This window comes from Terrapene carolina, unplaced genomic scaffold, assembly GCF_002925995.2.
Source record: "Terrapene carolina triunguis isolate 2854851 unplaced genomic scaffold, T_m_triunguis-2.0 Scaffold42, whole genome shotgun sequence".
Classification (NCBI taxonomy): domain Eukaryota; kingdom Metazoa; phylum Chordata; order Testudines; family Emydidae; genus Terrapene; species Terrapene triunguis.
Window position 1 is genome coordinate 8588644 of NW_020664393.1, and position 25275 is coordinate 8613918.

Consider the following 25275-nt stretch of genomic DNA (forward strand, 5'->3'; position numbering starts at 1 on the left):
AGGAGTTGGATCAAGCCTTTCCTGCCATGTTATAGAACAATGCTGTTGTCTCAGAAATTCCCTATCTTTCTATCTGCATGCTGTGTGCAGTGATCATGGTTTCTAAGGGTCCTGGCTACATGGGGAAATTTCCCAGAATTACTATACCAGTATAATTGTACCACTATAGTTTTACTGGTATAACTCCCCATGCAGACCCTCTTATGCAGAATAACAGTGGCTTTTTTCTCAGTTTAGCTTATGTTGCTTTAGAAGCTCTGGAAGATGAACAGATGGCTGAAAGTATTATACACTGGTGTGCAGCAGATAACAAAATATTAAGGAGGGAAAGTTTTCTACCCAAAATACTAAAATCAGTACCAGATGTTTTGCTAGTTCCTAAACATGTTATTATTCCTAACTATGATTGTGCAATAGTTACTGGACTGTGACTCTCCTCATGCCAGGAAGGGAGGCAGGGTTGGTATGGCATCTAAGTCAGTGATTGAGATAATATGTACCAGTCAAGAACTCGGCATAGGGCCAAGGAGAGATGGTTGTGAAGATATATTCACTAAAGGAATCCTGTACACTTGCAGTCCTCGTCATGCAATCTCTCCTTTAGAAGATGATCAAACATTGATTCATGCTATTGAAGGGAAATAGTTTAACATCAAATTTCACCTACCTTAAAATTATTATAATCTAGTATGGTATGTCCTTCGCTTTCTAGGTTTTTGTTTTGTTTTTAATCTCAATACTCTGACCTTAAATAAAAAAAATCTCATCAGGAATGTTTATGCAGAACTTATATTTAAATGATCTATAGAACCTTTTGTGCTCCATCTGCTGGCTGTGCTGATGAACAAATACTCTTCCCAAACCTGTACTTTTAAGAACTATTACAAAAAATGGAGACTAAAATGTATCACTTAAAACCTGTATCTAGTATGTGGCAGTGGTCCCTCACCTTCTGAGACTTATACCTCTTTAATTTATTTTAAGGAGAAAAAAAGGCTACAAGTAACTTAGAAAAGAAGTAGCCATATGATTCCTACTTTTAATTGTTTACTTGTTTTTATAAAATAAGTGATTTAAATATGGCTACAGCAGTACTGAACTGTGATATAGTGGTTTTTGCGTGCCACTGCCCTCTTCTGGCTAGAATGCAAGACCTGCTCAAGTGTTTATAAGTCTGTAACTGTCTTCCTGAAAAGGGATGTAAACTTCTCTGCAACTTCCATAGCAGTACTACTGATGACTAATTGATTTGATTGTTTAGCACAAGTATCGAAGGCTTGCCTTTATGAAAAGGTCATGAATTCTGTTGTAGCTGATGACAGGGCAAATCAAGCTGTAACAATTTGTATGAGATTTCAAAACATTAAAATATCACTCATAATATCTTTTTCATATACCAACTGTGCCAACACGTAGTAACTATGAGTAATTTTACTTACGTAAGTAGTCTTAGAACATCAGTGGGACTATTCACATGAGTAAAGAGAGATTTTTCCACACTATCCTTCCAAAAATCTTCCTAGAACAAATTTAGCTCTCATGTAATTATATGGGAATTGCATTAAGGTCACTGGATTTAATTTGATTGTTTTATGTCCAATGAATTTCAATGGAATTAAAAGGTGTGTTCCTTATATTTTATTCCTAAATATCTCTCTAGATTACAAATGCTGATATTAACTGTATTTATGGAGACAACTCTATTTGGTGAGGGAAGGATTCTCATGACATACACTTCCGCCAGTCCATTAAACAAATGAAAAATGGGGAAAAAATCTCAGCTGAAAACATTTACTGCACTTATAAATAATGGAAATTTAAAAAATACAATAAGAAGCATCTTGGGTGCCTTTAAACTTGTAGGTGGTATATATCTTATGGGATATACACAGGTTGAGTCATGATTACACTAGTTATTTTTGCTGCATCCCCAAATTAAAATCTGGTGCGACCTGTTTTTCAAACAATAAAGCGGTGTTAATTCTGTACATATGTTTTCTTAGGTCACCATTACTGCAGATGACAACTGTAAGTTTCTGTGCTGGTCCAGGGAACGACTGACTTACTTTCTGGAATCTGAACCATTCCTTTATGAAATATTTAGGTATCTTATCGGTAAAGATATTACAAACAAACTCTACTCGTTGAATGATCCAACACTAAGTGATAAGGTGAGTTTTTGGGGAGAGTTTCCCTCCCTGTGCTATATTGTTAGATGCTATAAAGACTGGTTAATTTTATTCTCTTAATCCTGCTCATATATTCTATTAAATTCACACACACACATCCAAAGACGGAATTGTCTTTTGTGTATCAAAAATGTGCTTAATGCAGAATATTTGGGTTTTTTGGACGGTAAAGATGCTGATCAATGTCAGGTCAGTTCTCGAGAGAAAAGAGGCGTGGTTAAGGCCCATGTCTGCACTACAAACTGTCACCAATGCAAGTTACATTGGCATAAAGCTGATGCAGTTAGTATATCGCTTCCATGCATGCTTGGCTCTTTGCAGTGGTGCTGTGCGTACTCATCAGGAGTGCTTGTGTTAATGCACAGTGTGGTGCACTGTGGGTAGGGATCCCAGTGTGCAACCCGCCACCATCCAATGCACTTTGGGAAGTTTTGGCAATGCATGGTGGAGCAGAAACAAGTCATCAGGGTGACTGGGCGCAAGGGATCAACTTCCCAGTATGCAACTGTCTCCATCCCATAATGTCATCTACATCCCATAATTTTCATGCCATATTTAAAAATCTCACAAAACGGCACAGCCCTCCTCGCTATCCGCCATTTCTGACAGAAGCAAGGAGTCTACACAGCTCTGCACTATTGTCATAAGCGTTGCAAGCACAGGATGCACGATCCTCTGGTACTTGCAGAGCCGTAAGAAGAACCCACTGATTTGTGGGGAACCGGACTATTTCTTGGAGGACAGATAGCTGTGGGCCATAGCAAGAGCCAGTTCAAGGTTGTTAGTGGTATTCATGGAGCAGCTACAGATGGTGGAGCGCCACTTCTGGGCCCAAGAAACAAGCACTGACTGGTGGGAATCACATCGTAATGGAGGCTTGGGACGATGAGTGGTGGCTGCAGAACTTTTGGATGTGCAGGCCACATTCCTGGATCTGTATGCTGAGCTTACCCCAGTCCTCCAGTACAGGGACACTAGGAGGAGAGCTGCCTTGACAGTGGAGAAGTAAGTGGCAATAATACTTTGGAAACGTTCAATGCCATATTGATGCCATCCAGTGGGAAATCATTTTGGAGTTGGAAAATCCATTGTGACGACCTTTGTCATGCAAGTATGCAGGACTATTAATCATGTCCTGCTATGCTTGGTGTGCAGGACATAGTGGATGGCTTTGCAGCAATGGGGTTCCCAAACTTCTGTGGAGCAATAGACAGCATCCATATCCCTATTTTGGCACCAGATCACATTGCCACAGAACACATCAACAAAAAGGGCTACTTTTCCATGATTATGCCAGCATTGGTCGATCACCAGGGCCACTTCACCGACATCAGTGCTGGCCGGTCAGGGAAGGTGCATGACGCTCTCATCTCTGAGAACACAGGACTGTTCAGACAGCTACAAGCTGGGACTTCCTTTCGCAAGTGGCAGATTACCACTGGTGATGTTGAAATGACCCTTGCTCCCCTGGCTCATGAAGCCGTACACCAGCCACCTCGACAGCACCAAGGAAAGATTCAACTACCGGCTCAGCAGGTGCAGAATGACAATTGAATGTGCTTTGGGTAGAGTGAAGGGTTGCTGGCAGTGTTTGCTCACAAGATTGGATCTCAATGGGAAAAAAAGTCCCAGTGGTTACAGCTGCCTGCTATGTTCTGCATCAAACCAGTGAAGCAGAGGGGGAAAAGCTGCCACCCGGGGTGGAGGGCAGAGGTGGAATGGCTCTCTGCTGAGTGTGAACAGACAGACACAAGGGCTATTAGAAGAGCTCAACATGGAGCTATATGAGTCAGGGAGGCTTTGGAAGAGCACTTTAACAGTGAACCACAGTAATGCATTGTGGTGTACTGTGTTCAACCTGGCTTTCCTGTTTTGGGCCTGTTAGGAATTGTGTGGTGTTGGTTCACACCTATGAATATAACACTGTCAGTGCACCTATTCATTCTGTGGTGCTTGCTGTATATCTATGATTATTACACCATGTCACTGATCCTATGAATTGTGTCACACTGTACAGTAACAAGTAAGCAGGTGCTATCAGAACTTCTAGGCACTCTGCAGCATATGTTGTGAGCTAATAAAGATGAGTTATTTTGCAAATAATAGATTTTTTTTCATTAACAAAACCAGTGCAAAGAAAAATCTGTTCAATTTAAAAGGAAATACATTAAAAACTTAATAAATTATATGGAACAGAACTTAACCAAGTGAAAGAAAATTCATGTCCATCTTACCTACATGCTAACCTGTGAAAGTCACCGTTGCTGTATGTGAAGCTGTAGTTGTCCTTAATGTCCCCTGGAGTGCAGTGGTAGAGGTAGGGATGTAGCCCCTGATGCCACGTGGAATGTTGGGGGTAGAGGGGAAAGGGAGGTGCTGCAGTGGAGTTCTGCATGCATTGCAAAGGGAGGTAACACTGTGATTGTTGAACCTGTAGGTCCACAAGAGTCTGCAGCATCTGTGTGTGCTGCTGGGGAAGCTCCATTATCTCCTGGTGTATCTCCCTCTCCTTTTCCTACTGGGCCCATGGGCAGCGCGTGAACCACTGGCTGGGGGAGGCTAGCCCCCAGCCCTGCCCCTTCCACCCAAGGCCCCGTGCCCCCTGCCAGAGCCCAGAGGCCCCCCCCACCGCAGCCGCTGGCCCCAAGCGGCACACATGCTAGTGCTCCCAACCCCAGAGTGGGCAGCGCAGTCCCAGCCTCAGAGCACCGGGAGAGTGGGTGGCACAGCCCGAGCTGGGGCTACTCCAGGAGACTGGAGCCATGCTGAGTGGAAGCAGGAGGGCTGGGGGCAGAGTGTGGGCAGGCTACGCCTGGCTCTTTGGGGAGGTGCAGACTCCCCCAGCCTCTGACACCCGCCGCCCATGCCTGGGCCTTTCTCCTGTCTGCTTTTTCCTCATTCACACTGTGTGCAGTGTTCACCCTCCAGGCCCTTTGCTCACGGTCTGATACAGCACTGGCTTGCAGGATCTCATTGATCTCCTGTGACCTTGGGCAGTGGAGTTCACAATGGTGACCAGAATGGTTAGTGTCTGGTATTGTGGAACAGCTGCTGGAGGACTGTTAGAGTTGACATAAGTAACACAGTGTCTACACGTGTGGTGCATCAACCTCAGTACATCAACCCTGGCTTAACGCCGCTCAGGGAGATGGTGTTACTATGTCACCACAACAGGGCGTTTACCTGGGTGGGAGACAAATTTAAGTGTATACACATGCACAACTAGGTCAGTCTGAGGCAGCTTACATTGACCTAACTTTGCAGTGTAGACCAGGCCTTAGAATCTGAATCCATGGCGGATATAAATATTTCTAGCCAAGTAGCTGATATATCAGGAAGTGATCATATTATAATTTGATTGTCATCTCCACAGCAGAAGGGAACTCTCTTGTGTTGTGGATATAGTTTTTCTTCCAACAATTAAACATGAGATATGGGATTGACTCTTATCTCGGTTACACCAGTGTAAATCAAGAGCAGCCCCACTGAAGTCAGTGGAATGAATTATTAGGGTGATAAGCACAACATAGGCAGTAAAAGCTTCTTTGTTTTACCCAGCCAATGTGCCTCTGCCGGTAGGGAAACCTCCAGGAATGAGAAGATAGCATAATCTCTTCTTTTCATTTAACCTTGGTGTCTCTGATAATGCAGGTAGTAGCACCAAGGAATGCCTGCTGAGAGGGTGAGATGTTAGTGATGTGGATACCTGTCGGATAAGAAAAGGACTGAAATCACCAACTAAATTCACAGGGTAGGAGCCACAAATGGGACTTAGATGTTGCAAGACTGAGTGTCATGGCACTTAGAAAATCCAGGAACAACAGTGCACTCCCCAACGCCTGAGTTAGGTGCTTAGGTTCCCTATGGAATGAATGGGGAGAGATGGGTGCCTAAGAAAGCCAACATGGTAGGTGGAGAGCCACCAAAGCTAGCGAATGGGAGGTGCCGACGAGAAGGGTGTGTGCTAAGCTCCACCCCCTCCCAAAGACAGGTGGTCCAGGCTCCAGGGAGGCACCTAGCTCTGCTTAGCAATTGATGAATGAGAACCAGTTGCCTGGCGTCAAGTGGCTTAGGTCCTAAGGTCTGTCTTTGGGAATGAGTTAGGGGCCTCCCTGACTCCACACGAAACAGCCAGAGAAGGAGGAGGGGATGGTGAAGCCCACCTTATAACTTTCAACCCAGTGGTTAGAGCCCTCGCCTGGGATGTGGGAGACACTAGTTCAGTTCCCCCGCCTCTCTGCCACAGGGGGAGAAAGTATCTGAACAGGAGCCTCCCACCTCTAACCACTACGGTATGAGATAGTCTGATGTGGGGCTCCCCTCCTCCCTCCTGTTGAAACTGTCCCACTGTGGATAAATAATGAAAGAGTGATTTGGACCAGTGGAGATGGGACCCTGGGTCTCTTACTTTCTAGGTGTCCTAACCATTGGGATATGGAGTCATTCTCTCTCTCGCCCCACCACCAGGATTATTTAGCCACAGTGGAACAGTCATTGGGCCAGAGAGAGCGTGATTCGGTAGCCCAGTGGTTAGGGGACCCCTCTGGAAGGTGGGAGACCCTGAGTACAGTCCCCCGGCTCCAGTCACTCTTTCATTATTTATCCACAATGTATCAACTTCAACAGGAAAGGGAAACCCACATCAGAGTATTGCATGATCTAATACTTATAGCACTCTCCTGAAAGGTGTAAGACCCCTGTTCAAATCTCTTCTCCCACTCCAGGTGGTTATTGAACCTGGGTTTCCCACAACCCCAGGGATTACTCTAACAACTGAGCTAAAAGTTATAAGATGGGCACCACCTCCTCTTTCTCTAGCTTGCTTTTGAATGGGACCTGATCCAGTGGGTGCCCTGTGAGTACATCTTCTGGATTAGGCCTTGCCTGACCAAGGCAGCTAAATGCCTTTCTCCCACCAGTTCGTGGATTGCTCTGGGGTTTAGGTAGGAGAGAGGCATCTGGACACTTATTAGAAGGCAGCAGTGCACATACCCAGAGGCAGAAACATATGCGCCTAGGGAACTTTTATGCTGAAAAAATTAGGTGCCAAATGAGTTTAGGCAACTACAGGGAGTTTTGTGGATTGCAGTGGAGCCAAAACTTTGACCGAGGTGCCTAAGTCTGGGGTTTAGGTGACCAAGTCCTTTTGTGGATCCACCAGCTGATAAGTACTTTGTCTTTAATAAGCTGGGCTGGATTTGACCCATATACTTAGAGGTGTAAGTTCTGTATCCCATTGCCTGTTTCCTGAGCCATCCAGTCCTCCTTAGGCATGTTTTAAAGTGGTAATAGTAATAACCCATCCAGTTTTCAAAGCCCTTCACAACTTAGACCTTGCCTCTCATGCTGCTCTTTTTGTTCCTCAGCTTGTCCTCTTCACTTTGTCCAACCCCATTACAGCCTGCTCCATTGGTGTCCTCCCACTCTTGCCTCCATCCTTCTATGGAAACACCTACCCTGGCAGGGGTGAAGGAACAATTTGTGCAGTGGGGGTGCTGAGAGCCATTGAACCAAATTGTAAATCCTGCATATGATGGAAACCACTTCCAGCCAGGGGATGCGACAGCACCCTTAGCTCCAGCACCTATGTATCCTGGTGCATCTTTCCTGAACCAGTCCATCCTGCCCCTTGCCCTCTCTACCAAGGCCCTCCTTAAAGCACATTTTCCCCAAAGGGTGTATTTACCCCAATCTTCCCCTCAGTAAAGTACTAAAAAGAGATATTAGGAACCCCTCCCCCCCCCCAAAAAAACCCCAAGCTCTTTAAAAAAAGATCATGGAACCAGCTAGCCTTCTCCTCTGATGGATCACATGGCTTTTTGTTGCACCCTTTGTATTTCATTTGTACATTATTTTTCTATTTACACTATAAACTCTTCAGTGCAGGAACCTTGTCTTTAAAGTACCTAGTGCACTGTGAAAGCTATATAAATACACTGTTCTTTGTCCTTAACCATGTATCGTGTTGAATCTTAATTTTGTTTATTATGGAAAAAACAAGATTAGTTATTTCTTTAGATTTTTCATTTATTTATTCTAAAGAAACCAACAATCACCACTGATAGAAAGATACCGCAGAAATACAATATATAGTATTTTGCTATACGTAGGGATCTACCAAATTCACAGCCATGAAAAACGCATCACAGATCGTGAAATCTGGTCTTTTGTGTGCTTTTACCCTATACTATACAGATTTCATGGGGGAGATCAGAGTTTCTGAAATTGGGGGTCCTGACCCAAAAAGGAGTTGCAGAAGGGTCACAAAGTTATTTTAGGGGGTTTGTAGTATTGCCACACTTACTTCTGCGCTGCCTTCAAATCTGGGCAGCTGGAGAGCAACGGCTGTTAGCCGAGCACCCAGTGTCCTGCCAGCAGCAGCGCAGAAGTAAGGGTGGCAATACCATACCATGCCACCCTTGCTTCTGAGCTGCTGCTGGTGGCGGCTCTGCCTGCAGAGCTGAGCTCCTGGCCAGCAGCCGCCACTCTCCAGCTGCCCAGCTCTGAAGGCAGCGCTGCTGCCAGCAGCAGCCAAGAAGTAAGGGTAGCAGTACCGCAACCCCCCCTACAATAACCTTGTGCCCTCTGCCCCACAACTCCTTTTTGGGTCAGGACCCCTACAATTACAACACAGTGAAATTTCAAATTTAAATAGAAGAAATCATGAAATTTATGGTTTTTAAATCCTATGACCGTGAAATTAACTGAAATGGACTATGAATTTGGTAGGGCCCTAGCTATACGAAAAAAGGTTGTGTATATCTTTTAATTGGGAGGAGGCTGGACTAAGTGACTAGGGGGACTTTAACATCTCTGACTTCAACTGTTAGACTTTTTGGAGACAGGTCTTCATGGATTTTAGTTTATACTGTAGATTCAGGTATTATGTGAGGACAAATATATACGTAACCTTGTGTTACTTTCATTATATCGCCTTACATGGCTACATGGCTTTGCATTGTTTGGATAGAGGCGCTATGTTGTGCTTATGGTTCTTATTGTTTATGTAGTAGCTTCAGAGTTTTGATAAACATTTACTCTAGTAATATTTGACTTCTTCTGCACCGCTTATACAACTCCCAATTACTTGTAGATTTAGCAGCAACTTCAATTAGTCACTTTAGCTCTGGCTTCATGATTTTAATCCACTCTGATTTATCAACCCAAAATTCTTTCTTATCAGGTTGTTCATCAAAAATCTCCTAACTAGGTCATATTATAGCTGCTATAATAAAGTTGTTAACTTAGTGGAAAACAGTCCAAAATGAATTAATTGCCACTCATACTATACAACAAATTTCACTCCGAAAGCATCCCTGGAATTCAGCATTAGTAATTCAACTGGGTTTCTTCTCTGCCTCCAGACAGATCTGCAAGAATCATTAGAGAAACAACATTATAGTATTTTTTTTTTTACCAATCTAGCAGTGCCTATACTGTCCCCTGCTACATTATACCTGGCCAATAAATGCATGAATACAAACTCTTTCTGCTGCTAAAAGTCAGCTAGAATATAAGACACAGGCCTGATCCTGTAAGGACAGGTTTGGTGTTTTGGGCATATCAGAGCAGGGTAAAAAAAAGTGAGGAACAGGACAGGGAGCACAAAGGGGAACTCTGTATTGCAATAATGAGGATGGTGCTGCACAGCCAGCAAGTGCTTTTTGCCTATCTGGAGTGTGGGCTAAGGAGAGAACACATAGCTAAGCGCCTCCTTTGCATGCTAAGTTCCCTCAGGCAAATCCATTTTCTCTTGTGCACTCTTCTGAGCATGGAAACAGGAATTTGAGGCTGACTTCTGTTCGGAGTAGGGTACTGTGCATACTGCAGCCCTCACTTGAAAGAGGCGTGTGCTTCCTGTTGTACATCATGCAAGGACTTGTAGGATCAAAGTCTTAGTATCAATCATTCTTAAATAAAAAATAAAATGTTACATGGAATACTTGTCCATTTGCTCCAAGTTGTGTAGCTGGTGTTTAGAAGTCAAGTGGCTCTTATTCTCCCTACTGGGATATTTTAAACAGACATCCAAGAGAGGTGGTTATTGTAGTCTGGCTGCTTAGGCCCTAATGAGGTCCAGTTACAAACATCTGGTAGGAAGCTATAACTGGAATTGCATTGTATGGGATTTGCAAATTACAGGAGAAATCAGAGGGGAAAGTTGGATTTACTGAAAGATTTGAGCTTCACTTCATCTGAGGTTCAGGCCATCACCTCGAAAATCTTAAACCTAGACACAATCTAAAAGTATTTAAATGCTAAAAGAAATCTCTTCTTGCTCTTTGTCTCATATTTCCATTCTTCATTTTTTTTCTAGCTTAGTTCATTTGAATTAGTGCGTTCTTATTACTTCTGGTACTTCTGTCCCACGTAGAGCAGATTCAAGCAGTGAGAACTACTGCCTCATGTTTGTGACTTTGGACACAATTTTCAAAATTGACCTGTGATTTTTTGGATGCCTGTAGTTTTCGGGTGCCCCATTTGAGACACTTCCAACGGGACTCTATCTTCAAAAATTGCAGAGCACTGGCCTCCTTAAAAACAGACCTCACAAGATATCAGATATACCTAAAACTGAGTACCCAAAACTACTGGGCACTTTGGAAAATCTTGGCCATCAGCTTTTCTTGTAATATGGATTTTTCCCATCTTGCTTCTCCTCTCTCCCTCCACCCTTTTCGTTTGCCTCCTCTCCTCTTTGTCTTTCATCTTGACTGCCATCTTTCCCATTCTCTCTGCCCTTCCTTCCCATTTCACTTCCTCCTCCCATCCTTTCTGCTCTTTTCTACATCACCTTAATAATAATACAAATGCATATAATCCAATATTTCTTGTAGGGTACCTTGGAGTAATGAGCTCTCCATCCTTCCCCTGGCTTCCTGCTTCCCACGGTGTTGGGACCACTCTCATCACTGTTCCCACACTGCGGTGTCTGTTGTTGAAATGCTCCTTGCGACTGATGGGAATGGAGTGTTGACTGGACTCCCAGCACTGTAGGCAGGGCTAGATAATTGTCTAGAGTGACTTTTTCAAGTTCTGCACCTTCCCCCCATACATTGAAAATGGTAAACAAGCATTGCTTAGTTCAAATACACCTATGTTAAATACGAATGCATTTAGTATGAAGAGAAAAGATTAGTGTAAATGTGTTTTGGCTAATACCCATTTTGGAGGTTATATCTTACAGCCTTCAATTTAATACAATGGATGCTTATTTAATAGTTGTTTTCCAGGTCACTTCAGAAGATTAGAATCAGATTGATAATGTGAATTAGGTTTTATTTGTTCCCAAAGAAAGGGGAATTTAAAAAAAACAAATTTATGTATAATTTTGTTCATTGTCGCTTTTGATAGTGAAATACTAATATGAATTTGTTTAAGATTATTATAACTGCTGCTACTACTATATTTTTAGTACAACTGATACAAATATGTATTACATTAGCAAAAAAATAAAGTCAAATGTATGGTTTGGGGAATTTAAAAAAAAAATTTATTCTTCAAAGTTGGACCCCTTGACGGCAAACCATTCTGAGGGCTGTAAAACAAAATGATTAGTCAAGTAGTTTGTCTTCATTTCCATATAACACAGCCACAGGTATGTGTGTCAACCTGGATGGGATTCACTGCCAAATGCACATTTATAAATTCCTATTCTCTCTCAAAGGTGCCTTTGTTATTTGTGCAGAAAATGGTGATTCATTATCCTTTTTATGAGAAAGTTACTAAATCATAAATATTAAAGTACAATAGAACAGAGTGTCATCCCATTACATCTTTGTCACTAATTACCACCTCTGATATGCACTTGACATATCATTGTGACATACAGTAGTATTTAAAAGAGGATAGAGTGCGATTATTTCATATAAACTTTATAGTCCAAAGCCTTCTCAAGAAGAGTACTCAAAGCAAGTGAAGGTCCTGGGATCATACACTTCATCTGTTTTCAATAACCCCAAAGCTAGATTGTAACACCTGGCGAATATATTCCCAGGCGCAGCAGTTCATTAGCCTGGAGTTAAGGTTGAATGAATGTATCATTTATATCTGCCAAAAGGTGGCGGGATGGGGGAGGAGTGGGAAGACTTCAGTAGCCTCAAATGCAAATGTCAGCCAGGAAATTCCAACTAACAGTTCTGCTTTACAGAAAACCCCCAGAATATTTGAAAGTGTTCAGATGCACATCTAGGGTCATGGTTGTTTACATAATAATTCTGCCCTGTAGTGCCATCCTGATAATAATGAGAAACCCAGAGACTACTTTAGCCTTCCTTCACACAGGTTCATGTCACTAGTCACCACAAACAACATGAATACACATTAAGACTGAAAATGCACTATGACTGCTGGATAAGGTAATAGATAAAGTTTGTCTCGCTTGACTTTCTCGTGGTTCTCATAGTGGCACTGTGGGGCAGAATGGATTCTCTTTCCAAATATTTGCAGCATGTGACAGTCCAATGTGCTTATCTAGCCACGAGAGTGTATGAAGTGGCTGTTAAGGTTTGGTGTTGGAGTACAAGTTGGATAAAGTTGGGGTATTGGCTGCTTTTTTGTTATCTGTTGGAGATGGAAGTGAAATCTTAATGGAGTGTTAGAGTGTGTTATTCACAGCGGTGTGGGCAATATGAATTAATGCAGCATACTTTTCTCTTTAACGTCATATTTCCATGGTTTTTAAAAGTATAGTAAGTGTCTCTTCCAAGCTCACTCCCCATTTTGCCTCTGGAACAATGAATCAAGCTCACTTCTCTCATTGGAGAATTGTTATGCTTTCCTCAGTCTCACTTGCATGGACTGCCCAAAGCCACTAACGTATAGGGCATAGGAACTGCACCTCTGAAACCCATTGCCCCAGCTCACCTCTGACTTTAATAGCCGTACTTTAGCCCAAAGAGTCTACGATGGAGGAAGATTTGCTTTTGTTTCTTACTGTAAAATGTAGCTGTAATATATTAAAACCTTTTATTTCAGACTTCCAAAAAAATGGAGCAGCAGCCGAGCCTTTGCTCACAGCTCTCTGTGATGCAGATGAGAAACAGCATGGCTAGTTCCAGTGACAGTGAAGATGGCTTGCAGCAGTTTCTTCGTGGGTCTTCCACCGCTTCCTCTCTTCGTGAGTCCTCAAAAAAAGTGAAGCAAATCTTGGGCCCAGCCTTGTGGTCCATTAAGGACAATTGCAGAACTTCTATTGACTTCAGTGGGAGCAAGATTTGGGCCATTTGTGTGTTGCTGTAAATAAATGGAGCTTTTGTACTAAGCTGTAGAGAAGTTGAGACATTGTATAGTGGCTTTGGATGGCAGCCAAATCTACTTCATTTAAAAATTAGGGAGTGTTACTAATACTAGAAATAATGACCTATATTATAATGTCTTAGATCTATAATATCAAACAGATATAATATTTGAGAAAGAGAGGCACATCACATGTGTAAACAACACTGAAAGTTTCAGTAATTATATTCAGTATAAATACACGAATCGTGTACAGACGGGCTACAGCCTCTAGCTGCATCTAAGCTGCACTGGACAGAGCTTGGTGCAGGGTGAGCAATGGTAGTTTTATGTTACCTTTACAAGCTCTTTGATGCTGGGGCTGGTTTGGCTCATAGTACAATTTAGAGCAGCCTCAGGGCTGTCCTACATTGTGCTGGCTGTTAATGCCTATGAAGAGTCATTGTCAGGGACCATCTTTTTGTTCTCCGTTGGTCCAGTGCTTAACATAAAGGGGCCCTGGTCCATGACTAGGTCTCCTAGGGTTCGTCTACACAGGAAAAAAAAAAAAAAAGAGAGACCCAAGGCAGTGAGCCTCGGAACCCAGGTCTACTGACTTGGGCTCGTGCTGTGGGGTGAAAAATAGCAATGCAGACTGTGACGGGTTGGATCACAGAAACCCCCTTGGGAGCTGCCACCCAATGTACCAAGACTACCCCTGTTCCTGTTTTTCCTGCCAGCTCAGGACTCCAGCACCCTGTCTTGCTGAGCCAGACACTCCCATCTGCTCCAACACAGACCTAGGGTCTCAATCACTTGCCCCAAAGCTGCAAGTTTACCTGAAAACAGCTCACAGAAGTGTGCTTGTCTCTAGCACTCAGATGCTCAACTCCCAATGGGGTCTAAACCCAAATAAATCCGTTTTACCCTGCATAAAGCTTATGCAGGGCAAACTCATAAATTGTTTGCCCTCTATAACACTGATAGAGATATGCACAGTTGTTTGCTCCCCCAGGAATTAATACATACTCTGAGTAAATTACTAAATAAAAAGTGATTTTATTAAATACAGAAAATAGGATTTAAGTGGTTCCAAGTGGTAACAGGCAGAACAAAGTAAGTCACCAAGCAAAACAAAATAAAATGTGCAAATCTATGTCTAATCAAACTAAATACAGATTATCTCACCCTCCGAGATGCTTCAGTAAGTTTTTCTCAGACTGGACACCTTCCAGGCCTGGGCACAATTCTTTTCCCTGGTACAGCTCTTGTTCCAGCTCAGGTGGTAGCTAGGGGATTCTTCATGATGGCTCCTCTCTCTCCTTTGTTCTGTTCCACCCCTTTATATATCTTTTGCATAAGGCGGGAACCCTTTGTCCCTCAGGGTTTCCACCCCTCCTCACTGGAAAAGCACCAGGTTAAAGATGGATTCCAGTTCAGGTGACATGATCACATGTCACTGCAAGACTTCATTGCCCACTTGCCAGCATACACATATACAGGAAGACTCACAGGTAAACACAGCCATCTGCGGATAATGGTCCTTGTTAATGTGAGTCATCAAGATTCCAAACCATCATGAATGGCCCACACTTTACATAATTACAATAGGCCCTCAGAGTTATATTTTATATTTCTAGTTTTAGATACAAGAGTGGTACATTTATACAAATCGGATGATCATACTCAGTAGATTATAAGCTTTGTAATGATACCTTACAAGAGACCCTTTGCATGAAGCATATCCCAGTTACATTATATTCACTTATTATCATGTTTTTATAAAACCATATAGACTGCACAACGTCACACAGACATTCAGGCTAAGGCTGGAGCCCGTGTTCTGAAGCCCAGCAGGAAGGGAGGGTCTTGGATCCCGGGCTCCAGCTTGAGCATTAACATTTACACTGCTTCACAGTGCGAGCCTGAGTCAGTTGACCCAGGGTCTGAGTCTCGCTGCCGATGGGTTTTGGTTTTTTTTGTAGTGTAGACATATCCTAAGGCACTTAAATACTACTGATAATTCTGCTCTCCAGGAATTGCCAGAGCACAGCAGCACTCTGGTCATGCTCTTTCCTCCTGCCATACCCTTTATTGCCGATAGAGGGGGCTGTGACACAGAGCTAACAATGCCTGCACTGTGTCACATGGGAAACTGTCTTTCCAACTGCTCCGAACCCCTAGAGCAGCACAAAGTAGGTGGAATGGGGAAAGCCAGGATCAGGCTCTGTGTTTTTGCATCAGGATCTTATACCTTATAGAAATCTTTTAAATAACTCAATTTAGTTTGGCTTTTTTCTCTTTGTGTTACATGTAGAACTATAGGAAGTTTATTGGAGCTGTTTTAAAGACACAAAGTCTTACACAAATCAGGAATTTCTTTGCTTTTTTCCAAATACACATTTTAGATCCAGATTTTTTTTATTAAAAAACAATTTCTTATAATCATCAGGTTCCATGATCATACTATATTACTTGTTTTCAACATATAGAATCTAACAAATTTTGCTTAGTAAAATAGGCTCCTCTCATACTCCAATATTTACATTCACCCAAAATAGTTTATCAAGTGTACTTGGGTTATATGTGTTCATTTCAATACTTTCCTTTTGTCTCCCACTTAATTTAAATAAACTTTAGTAATAATTTTAACCTGAAATCAGATTTTGAAAAAAAAAAAGTACATGTGCCAAACCCAGCTGGCACAGGCTCTTAATTCTGCATGGCCCCGTTAAACTAACTATTGTGGCTCTCATGATCTCACTGTTTACCTGTTAGGATCTCTTATATATATATATATATATATATAAACTTGTCAGTGGTCCACCAATACTAAATGTATCTCTTTCTAATATGTAAAAAAAACCAGATGACTTAATTTTTATTTAACCCTAAGGCACCACCTTAATTATCCATTCTCCACTGTCTCCCTTACAATTCTTATTCAAGCCTCCAGATTTGGAGAGTCCTTTTCTTTCTAATTTTTGCCAATGATTTATATCTATATTCAAGTATCAAAGGGGTAGCCGTGTTAGTCTGGATCTGTAAAAGCAGCAAAGAGTCCTGTGGCACCTTATAGACTAACAGACGTATTGGAGCATGAGCTTTTGTGGGTGAATACCCACTTCGTCGGATGCATCTGAAGAAGTGGGTATTCACCCACGAAAGCTCATGCTCCAATACGTCTGTTAGTCTATAAGGTGCCACAGGACTCTTTGCTGCTTTTATATCTATATTGTCATCACAGTTATAGGAGCACAAGCCCTAGGAGTGTTTCACCCTGATTGTTAGAGGGTGACTGACAGGATGTCATTTTGGGAGGGTTAGCGGCAGGTCAGGTTTGATTTTCTTAATTTTCCTATGATATTTTTTCCAGAAAGTCCTGGTTTTGGGGGACATTAATATCTGAGCTCTCCCACATACAACTTCCCCTCTTTCCTATGTAGGAAACAGCTTGATTATATTTGTGCAATTGGGAGACAGTCATGGGCAGTTTGGAAGAGAACTTCACTTCCAGCTAACAGCTTCAGAGTGTTTACTCCAGTATTTCAACATTGGGAGAAACTAATCTAAAGGCTTGCAATTTTCAGAAATAATATTAATCCCCATTTATGATAAACCTGAGCTTAATAATACTTGGTAAAGTCCTCTTCTCTATTGTATTCCTGCTATTCCATCTCTTTGTTTCTCTCAACAAGATTTCTTTGTGTTAGTTAAAGTGTCTGAGCTTCCAAAACTGATAGAAGGGGATTAGCTGTCTCATTGATATGCAGTGATATGAATTAAATTCTTTGCCTAGACAGCTGGGCAGTCTGTTACCCCTATATAACACTGTCTATATGACACACTTCCACTGTCACAAGTTAGCATTGCCTGAATGTAGGTATTGAGATAGAAGATTTAGCCATGGCTCTCTTTCCCTCAGGTCCCAAAAGCAATCTGAACAAAAAGGTGGACATTTAGCTTTCCACGTTTATGTTTCAGATAGCCCTGTCGCACCAGTAGGTGCAGCATATTCAATAATTGCTTTTCAGACTAGTCCAATGACGTATGCCAGTATGCCTCCAATTGTGGCATAAATGTACCAATATTGAGTTCCCCTTCCAGCTGCAGCCTAGAGCATAAACCAATGTACTTTTTTTTAGTAAAAACAAACAACAGCAGCAAAACCCCCAACAGATTATTTAGAGAAGGGCAACAAGTGAAAAGCAAGTGTCTTCTGCCACAGGAGAAAACAATAAAAGGGCGCTTATCTGGATAAGGCTCTGCATAAATTATAATATCTTATGTGACCAGTTCTTGTGTAGACAAAAGCTTCCCAGTACAAAGATCTGATTATTTTTGGCTACTACAATGTAGAAAAATCCTACTCTCCAAAGTTTCATGTACTTACTGGAATACACTTGTAAAAACTAGAACTTCATCTTTTGAATGCGTTGAAGGAATTTTTTTTGTAAGTTATGACTTTGCTGCTGTGCTCCAAAAATATAAATTCTCTAATACATTTCTAAAAAGAAATCCACATAAAGACTTTAGCAAAGTTGTATAACAGGAAGAGGGGAAACATTCTTGCTAATAGAACCAATCTACTCATGTACTAATAAACTGTGATTTAAGTTTAAATAACTAAAAACAAAAAACTAACTGTCTGCTTTTATATTAAGGAAATAACCAACAAGAGTTCTATAATACTTATGGAGTGGGTCGTTTGCAGCATGATGTTTTCTGTTGATAACATCACATATTAACCCAACATCCTCAAACAGGTATTAAAATGAAGTTTGCTTATGCCAGGTTGGTACTTATACTTGAAATACACAATGCATCTGTGCACAAGTTATTAGTAAATGAAACTGTGAAGTAACATTTTAAAAAACATAAGTAAGTGCAAAAAGTGAGTTGGAGCAGACAAATAATTTCAGCTAATTTTATCTTTGATGGTGTTTTAGTGTTATTGCTATAAAATAAGCCTAATGGTTAACAGTAATTAATATGCAGGGTGATGGAGTCTCTTTAAAAAAAAAATAAGTATCTGGTTTAGCTTATTCAGGAGTGTTGCTGGTCTCTACAAATTCTGTATTTGCAACCCTCTAATGTCTCTAAGGTCTAAGCTAAGGAGGAAGGTAGTATGAGGATTTCTTTTCAGTAATGCTTTCATTGGTATTACTCAGTATGTTCAATGTTATACCCAGCTTGTGGTTAACAGCAGGATTGGGTTTCACAGGAAATACCTTTTTTATAAGCATTTGAACTTAGGAACTGGAGACAGTGCAATAGACTACTGTATTGGAGGCTCAGGTTTGAGGCTCATTCAGGCTTTTGTATGTCCTCCTAACAAAGGATAGAGGCATGCCTAGATGACTCTTCAGCATTTGGAGGAAGCAAGGGCATGACAGTGGTGCAGAACATAGGCGCCAACTCCCTGGGTGCTTCGGGGCTGGAGCACCCATGGGGGAAAAATGGTGGGTGCTTAGCACTCACTGGCAGCCCCCCTATCAGTTCCTCCCCCTTCCCCCAGCGCCTCCTGCCCGCAGGCACGCCCTGCCAATCAGCGCCTCCTCCTCTCTCTCTCTGCACCTCCCGCCCACCACAATCAGCTGTTTTGCGGCATGCAGGAGGCTGAGGGGGAGTGGGAGTAGGAGCGAGGATGTGGTGCACTCGGGGGAGGGGGCAGAACTAGGTGGGAAGAGGCAGGGTGAAAAGAGGCGGGGCGGGGCCTTGGGGGAAGGGTGGGCTGGGGGCGGGGCCTGGGACAGAGCCAGGGGTCAAGCACCCCCTGGCACTTTCGAAAGTCGCCTTCTGTGTGCAGAAGAAATTTACAGTATGAGAGCAGACTGCTAACTCTGTTCAGCAGGCTTGTGCCACCGTGCTTCTGACTACTATGGAGAGACATGGGCTCTTCTGAACAAAGGAAAATCATCTTTGCTCATATCACCCTCAAAATTAACAACAACTACTAGTGACATCTAAAAATGAAATTGAAACTTTAGGCCTAAATTTTCAGGCCTCAGTTTTTATGGGTGTAATTTGTGCCCGCTATGTAGGTCACTCAGATATCTAAATCCATAACTTCACCCACAAATCTCAGATTTAAACATCTCAGGGTATGTCTACACTGCAAAACAAACAAACAAACGAAAAAATAACCACCACCACCCATGGCAGCGCGTCTCAGAGCCCAGGTCAACTGATCAGGGTCAGGCTACAGGGCTCAACATAGCAGTGTAGATGTTCCCACTTGGGCTGGAGCCGGGCTCTGAAGCCCAGTAAGGGTCTCAAAGCCTGCGCTGCAGCCTGAGCAGTACTCTCTATACTGCTGTTTTTAGCCCCATCGTGCAAGTCCATGTCAGTGGACCTGGGCTTGAAGACTCACGGCTGTGGAGTTTTCGTTGCAGTATAGATGTATCCTACGTGGCCTAACCTGCACTTGCAATTTTTACTAACAAAAATAAGTATCTGAAAACAAGGCCTTTGTAGTCCCTGTATTTAATAATATACAGACTAATCTCTGTATAAAGCCAGCTGAGAAAGTAGTTTGTAAATACGGGGGGGGGGGGGAAATAAAGTATTGCATAATACATTTACTACCTGTGGTGTTCTAAAAGCATTAATTAATACCCTCCAGTGTTTGCATGAGTGTAATTTTTAAATCTGAACACAGTAATGCAAAGCATATACTTGAATTGTAAGCTCCTCGGGACAGAGACCATCTTTCTCTTCCGTCTTTGTACAGCACAAAGCACCATGGGGTCCTGGTCCATGACTAGGGCTCCTAGGTGCCATGGTAATAAAAATAAAACATTAATTATTGCATAGATGATGGATTGAAGTTTAAGTAGTTTGTGCAATAAGAATGTCAGTTTACTAACTGTATGTTATGACTGCAAAGATTCTTGAAGGGAAATGTTTTTCTTATCTGCATATATAGAGATAGAATCTGGCTGGCATGACTGTTTGTCTTTTACTGTTTTTCTTCTAGGATAATATTTTAACATTTGAAAGATTTTCATACTGTTTTCAGTCATCATATGCAGGCTGTTTATAAACTCTGACAGTCCAAAGCCTGCACCAGTTAGGAATGCAGGACTGCTGAACTCTTAGGGAACTGAGAGAAGACAGGGAGTTAAATACAATTTTCAGATTGGAGGGCAGAGATTTACCTGTCAAACACGGTTGGGTGACCAGACAGCAAGTATGAAAAATTGGGACGGGGGTGGGGGAGGTAATAGGAGCCTATATAAGGAAGAGACCCAAAAATCAGGACTGTCCCTATAAAATCGGGACATCTGGTCACCCTAGATGCGTGTTAAGGAGAGTTATGAAACTAAATCCCCTCAACAATATGTACTCATATAGACTCAAATCTCGAAGGCCATTCTCAGGCAAAATGCCCATTAACTTCCAACTGAGTGTGTGCTTCTGTGTGCACTGCTTTAGAGGGTTTTATTCATTGCTGCTTTGCCTGAAGGCTGCCACCTACTGCTAGAGCAGTGAACCAATTTCAGTCATTGGCTTCATGGTGCATATTATTTAGCCCTACATTTGTTAATAACATAACATACGTGTTTTTCATTACAGTTGTTTATGCAGTGGGAGTTACATCTCACCCCTCCATATGTTTTATCCCATGTTGTTGCTTATGAGGCACTGGAGCTATGATCAGTTACTCTGGCTGAGATCTGCCCGAGTAAACTTAAGAATTTTGTCATGACTTTGTGCCCTGAGGCGAGTACTCAAAGATACCTTCTGTGCTTAAGTCATCCTTCGATTTCTTCGGGCCAATTCTTGGATGAATACTGCAATAAGAAAAATACCTATCGGGAACACAATTCCCCGAGTAAGAAGTGCAGAAAACTCCCATTGACACAAAAGGAGTTTTTCCTGAGTATGGACAGTAGCATTTGGCCCTAAAATATTATAATGATTCATATCCCCTTTACCTGGCATCCATGATTTTCTGATGCTATAGTACAGATGTCAGATTAATTGACTTTAACCGGGAAAATATAAATTCTTAACAGTTGGGAGAATCATCAGATTTGCTGCGTCCTTATCACAAACGTGTCTGTATGACGGGGGTGCATTCTTCAGTTTAACTTTTTTCTTCTCTTTGAAATTATGGCAGGCCATACATCTCCCTATATGAGAACTTCGGCAAAAATGAAACCAATAGAAGAAAGTGGTGAAGATGATGTCTTTGAACTACCCTCTGTTGTTCAGCCTGAAGTTCACTGACTGCCTTGAGTAGACGGTCTCGAACATCCAGGGACGCTGTTGACATGGCAAAAGCAAGAAGCTTATTCTGAAGCAATTCTGAAAACTATCAGCACCCTTTACTTTCAGAGAATTATACTACAATATACCTGTGTTAGTGGCTTCTAGATAAAGATGCCAAGTTTTATTTATTCTCCTTAAAAATTTTTTAAAAGGCAGGATTTTTGAATGGGTGTATTTTTTCTTTGGCCCTCTGCCGAGTTAAATTCAGTTTTAAGCAACAGACTAGTCTGAAATTTTATTTGATTATTGAGTACCATTTGCAAAATCAGCCAAGTCCCATTTTTCTAAGCCACTTAGGAGCTTAAGTCCCAGTGAAAGTGAATGGGAATGTTTGAAAATTTGACCCAGTATCATTTGTACCTAACACCATAGTTATTAATATTGCAATTTCAAAATGAAGTTAATACACATAGTTTTTGTGTGTGCGTGAATGTATGTTTCTATTTTACACAGAGAAAACAATTTTAAAAGAACATTCAAGTTGCAAAGTCAAGCACTCCAAAGTTAAGAAAGGCCAGTATTAAGTTTCCCGTGCAACCTATATTTGGCCCCCTTATGTGTATGCATTATAATGCAATTTTTAATTACATGATCACATTGTTTTCCACAAGAATTTGGCAAAATGTATAGATTTGACACAAAGGCCATCCTTCTGCCAAATTTCAAGTCTCTGCTCTAATGCATGGGGGTTCTAAAGCATCTTAAAAAAAAGTCACTAGAATTTTTAAACATGGCCAAAATAATGTATTTTTCCCTAGTTTTGTTCTTGGAAATAGCTGCACCATTTTGGCTAAAGTTTTCCAAAGTAGTTCTCCTGAGAGAGACACCTATTATGGGAAATTTCAGCCCAAAGAGTTATAGTTTGGCAAAATTATAAGTAGCTGAAAAAAGGGTCTCATAATGGGAAGTGTTGGGCAGCCTTAATAATAGGTGGCACTACCAGCTCCACCTATAGTGTGAGCACATGAATAAATAAAATCAACGTATTTGTCACACAATAAGTTGTATTCATTGTCAAAGAGCATAATGGCAGATACAACAGTCTATGTAACAATTTAAGATGACAGAATGCGGAGACTAGAATATGACAAATAATGAGATTGTGGATAACAGTCGGAGTCTGGCTTTTTTACTGATTTTTTACTGTGATCATCGTCCTAGTATTGGCAGTGAAGTTAAGCCTAAGAGTGTCCTTGAATCAGCCTGTGCCTATGGTATAAAACAAATCTGTTTTTACACTGTTCTGAAGCTCTTGCAATGCCAAAGCACAACACTGTTTTTGTGGTTTTAAATTCAATTTTTAATGTTACTTCAGTGTGTCTTGTGGTTTTTGTTTTTTGCATATTAAAAATTCTCATTGAGGTGAGCCATAGTTACCAGTTTATGTAAATATATGTTAAATACATTTTACATCTCACATCATGTATGCAGTAGAGCACGCTGGCCCCTTTTGGAGCAGAGGTAATTTATCATATAACTTCACTGTTTGAGTTTTGTAAAAACCTTTATTTACCTTGTAGACAATAAGAGCTCCTTTTGGAGCCATTGCCATCTCTTGTATAAAGTACTTAAACCAGTTATAAAGATACAGATCTGATAAAAATCTACCGTTGCTAGGTATAAGATCAATGAGTGTTGTGTGGTACTAGCATTATCAGCATTTAAGACAAACTTAAAGACATGAAAAAGGTTATGCCACATTTATGGTGGCTGATTGTCAAATGTCAATAACTGGACAGCATTACCTTTTTAAAAGAAAATACTGTAGATAGCCAGAGGACTTGATATATGTTAGGGACAAGTCTGCAACATTTATTTTCTAAACAATAAAAGTGTGTGAGTTAAATGAGCATTTGAAATTTGTAACTCCTACATTTTTGCACCAATACTAAGTGGGGAGGATTGGGTGGGGGATTGGGTTATTTTGGTGTGTAGAAATTTACTCAGAAAAAAGTTTGTCTAGCATGAACTTTTATAGGAAGTTTTCAGAGAAGAGTTTGAATGGAAATGCTGCTAGAGACTCTTTAATTACAGCAGGGATGGTGCACTGAAAATGAATATGGATGATCCCAGGAATATGACGGTATCCAGAACTTCGAAGTTCTTAGCTTAAAATACAGCCAGTCTCAATAAACACAAATATTTCATCCACCCTTTTTTATCTTTGTTTTTGAGATTTCTTTCAGTCGGTTTGGTTGTCAAGTAGCCATGCAGCCAACTGATGAGGGAGTTAGGGATTGGGGTTCAGATGCTTAGCTTGCTTGTGGGCTGGGAACATTTGCCAGCAGCAGGCTCAGCCTCCTCAGTGGGAAGTCGTGTCTTTCATGTTTAAGTGACTCCTCTGGATAAAAATGCCTCCAGCTCTCCTCGGCCAGAGGAAGAATCCCCAGACCACATGAGCTTTGAGGGGCAGGGCTAAAAGGGAAGAGCAAAATAAATGTAGTTCAGATAAGGCTATTTTTATTAAAATTGGTATTCATATAAACAAATCCATTGTATTTAAATACTAAAAACTAAGTAAGATCATGGTGAAATATAGTGTGAAAACTGTAGTCTGTTTTTCCATAACACATGATTATCATAAGCTACACAGTGGCCTGGTCTACACTAGAGGGGGGAATCGATCTAAGACACGCAACTTCAGCTACGAGAATAGCGTAGCTGAAGTTGACGTATCTTAGATCGACTTACAATCGCTTACTTCGCGTCCTCGCGGCACGGGATTGACGGCCGCCGCTCCCCCGTCGACTCCGCTTCCGCCTCTCGCTGTGGTGGAATTCTGGAGTCGACGGCAGAGCAATCGGGGATAGGTTTATCCACGTCTACACTAGACGCGATAAATTGATCCCCGATAGATCGATCACCCGATCTGGCGGGTAGTGTAGACGTACCCAGTGTGAAGGAACGATAACAAAATGCTAATGTCTCCAGAGAAAAGTCGGTCACTTTAAGCAGAGTACTATGACACTGGCAGCTTAGCAGTTACCAAATTAAAGAGGAAATTCAGTAGTAAAATCCTGATAAAGTAAAAAATGGATCCTTCAATAAGTACTCTGCAGGCACATCCTTGCTTCCGCAGAGAGCCTGTTGTAGAACTGAGGCCTCAGGAAGTCTCTCTCTCTCCAGGCATGAGAGATGGCAATTTCACAAGCAATGTTCTGGAGAGATCTTCACACTACACATTCATAAATCATTTTCCTGGAATCTCAGAGAATGAAATTTTGGTGACATGCTTTTATGTTATTACTAGAAAGAACAGTAACAGTTATTCCAATTATTGGTAGTCATAGGAAATGTTGGTTGGACTGAGTAAAATGTCTTTCCTCACTCGTGCAAAGCTAGTCACAGCTGTTTCTGATTAGAAAGGAATGAGTTCTTAGTACTTAGGGGATGAATAAGGGAAGACAAACTGTCTTCATTAATTAGTCCTGACATTTAAACTTCCTGAAAGCATGATAACATGAGAGTCACTTAGAGATTTCAGAGAGGCAATGCTAAAACAAAACGTTATCTGAGTATTCAGCATTAACAAGGTAAAGTCTACACACTTCTCACCAGCAACAAAAGTATACAATTATACAACGGTTTGGAA

General features: G+C 41.5%; 1 protein-coding gene across 2 annotated transcripts in view; it reads left to right on the forward strand.

Annotated features, from left to right (window-relative positions):
• Positions 1-22590, forward strand: part of BVES (blood vessel epicardial substance) — a 54103-nt gene extending 31513 nt beyond the window's left edge. Inside the window, exons 6-8 of one of the 2 annotated variants that reach the window (XM_024196705.3) lie at positions 2004-2171; positions 13167-13308; positions 21532-22590. In XM_024196705.3, coding sequence (XP_024052473.2) covers positions 2004-2171; positions 13167-13308; positions 21532-21641 — 420 coding nt within the window. In that variant the 3' untranslated portion in view covers positions 21642-22590. Of the gene's footprint in view, positions 1-2003; positions 2172-13166; positions 13309-18070; positions 18172-21531 lie in introns of those variants that run through there. The other variant, XM_029912001.1, reaches the window with a different exon arrangement.
• Positions 22591-25275: the final 2685 nt, after the last annotated feature.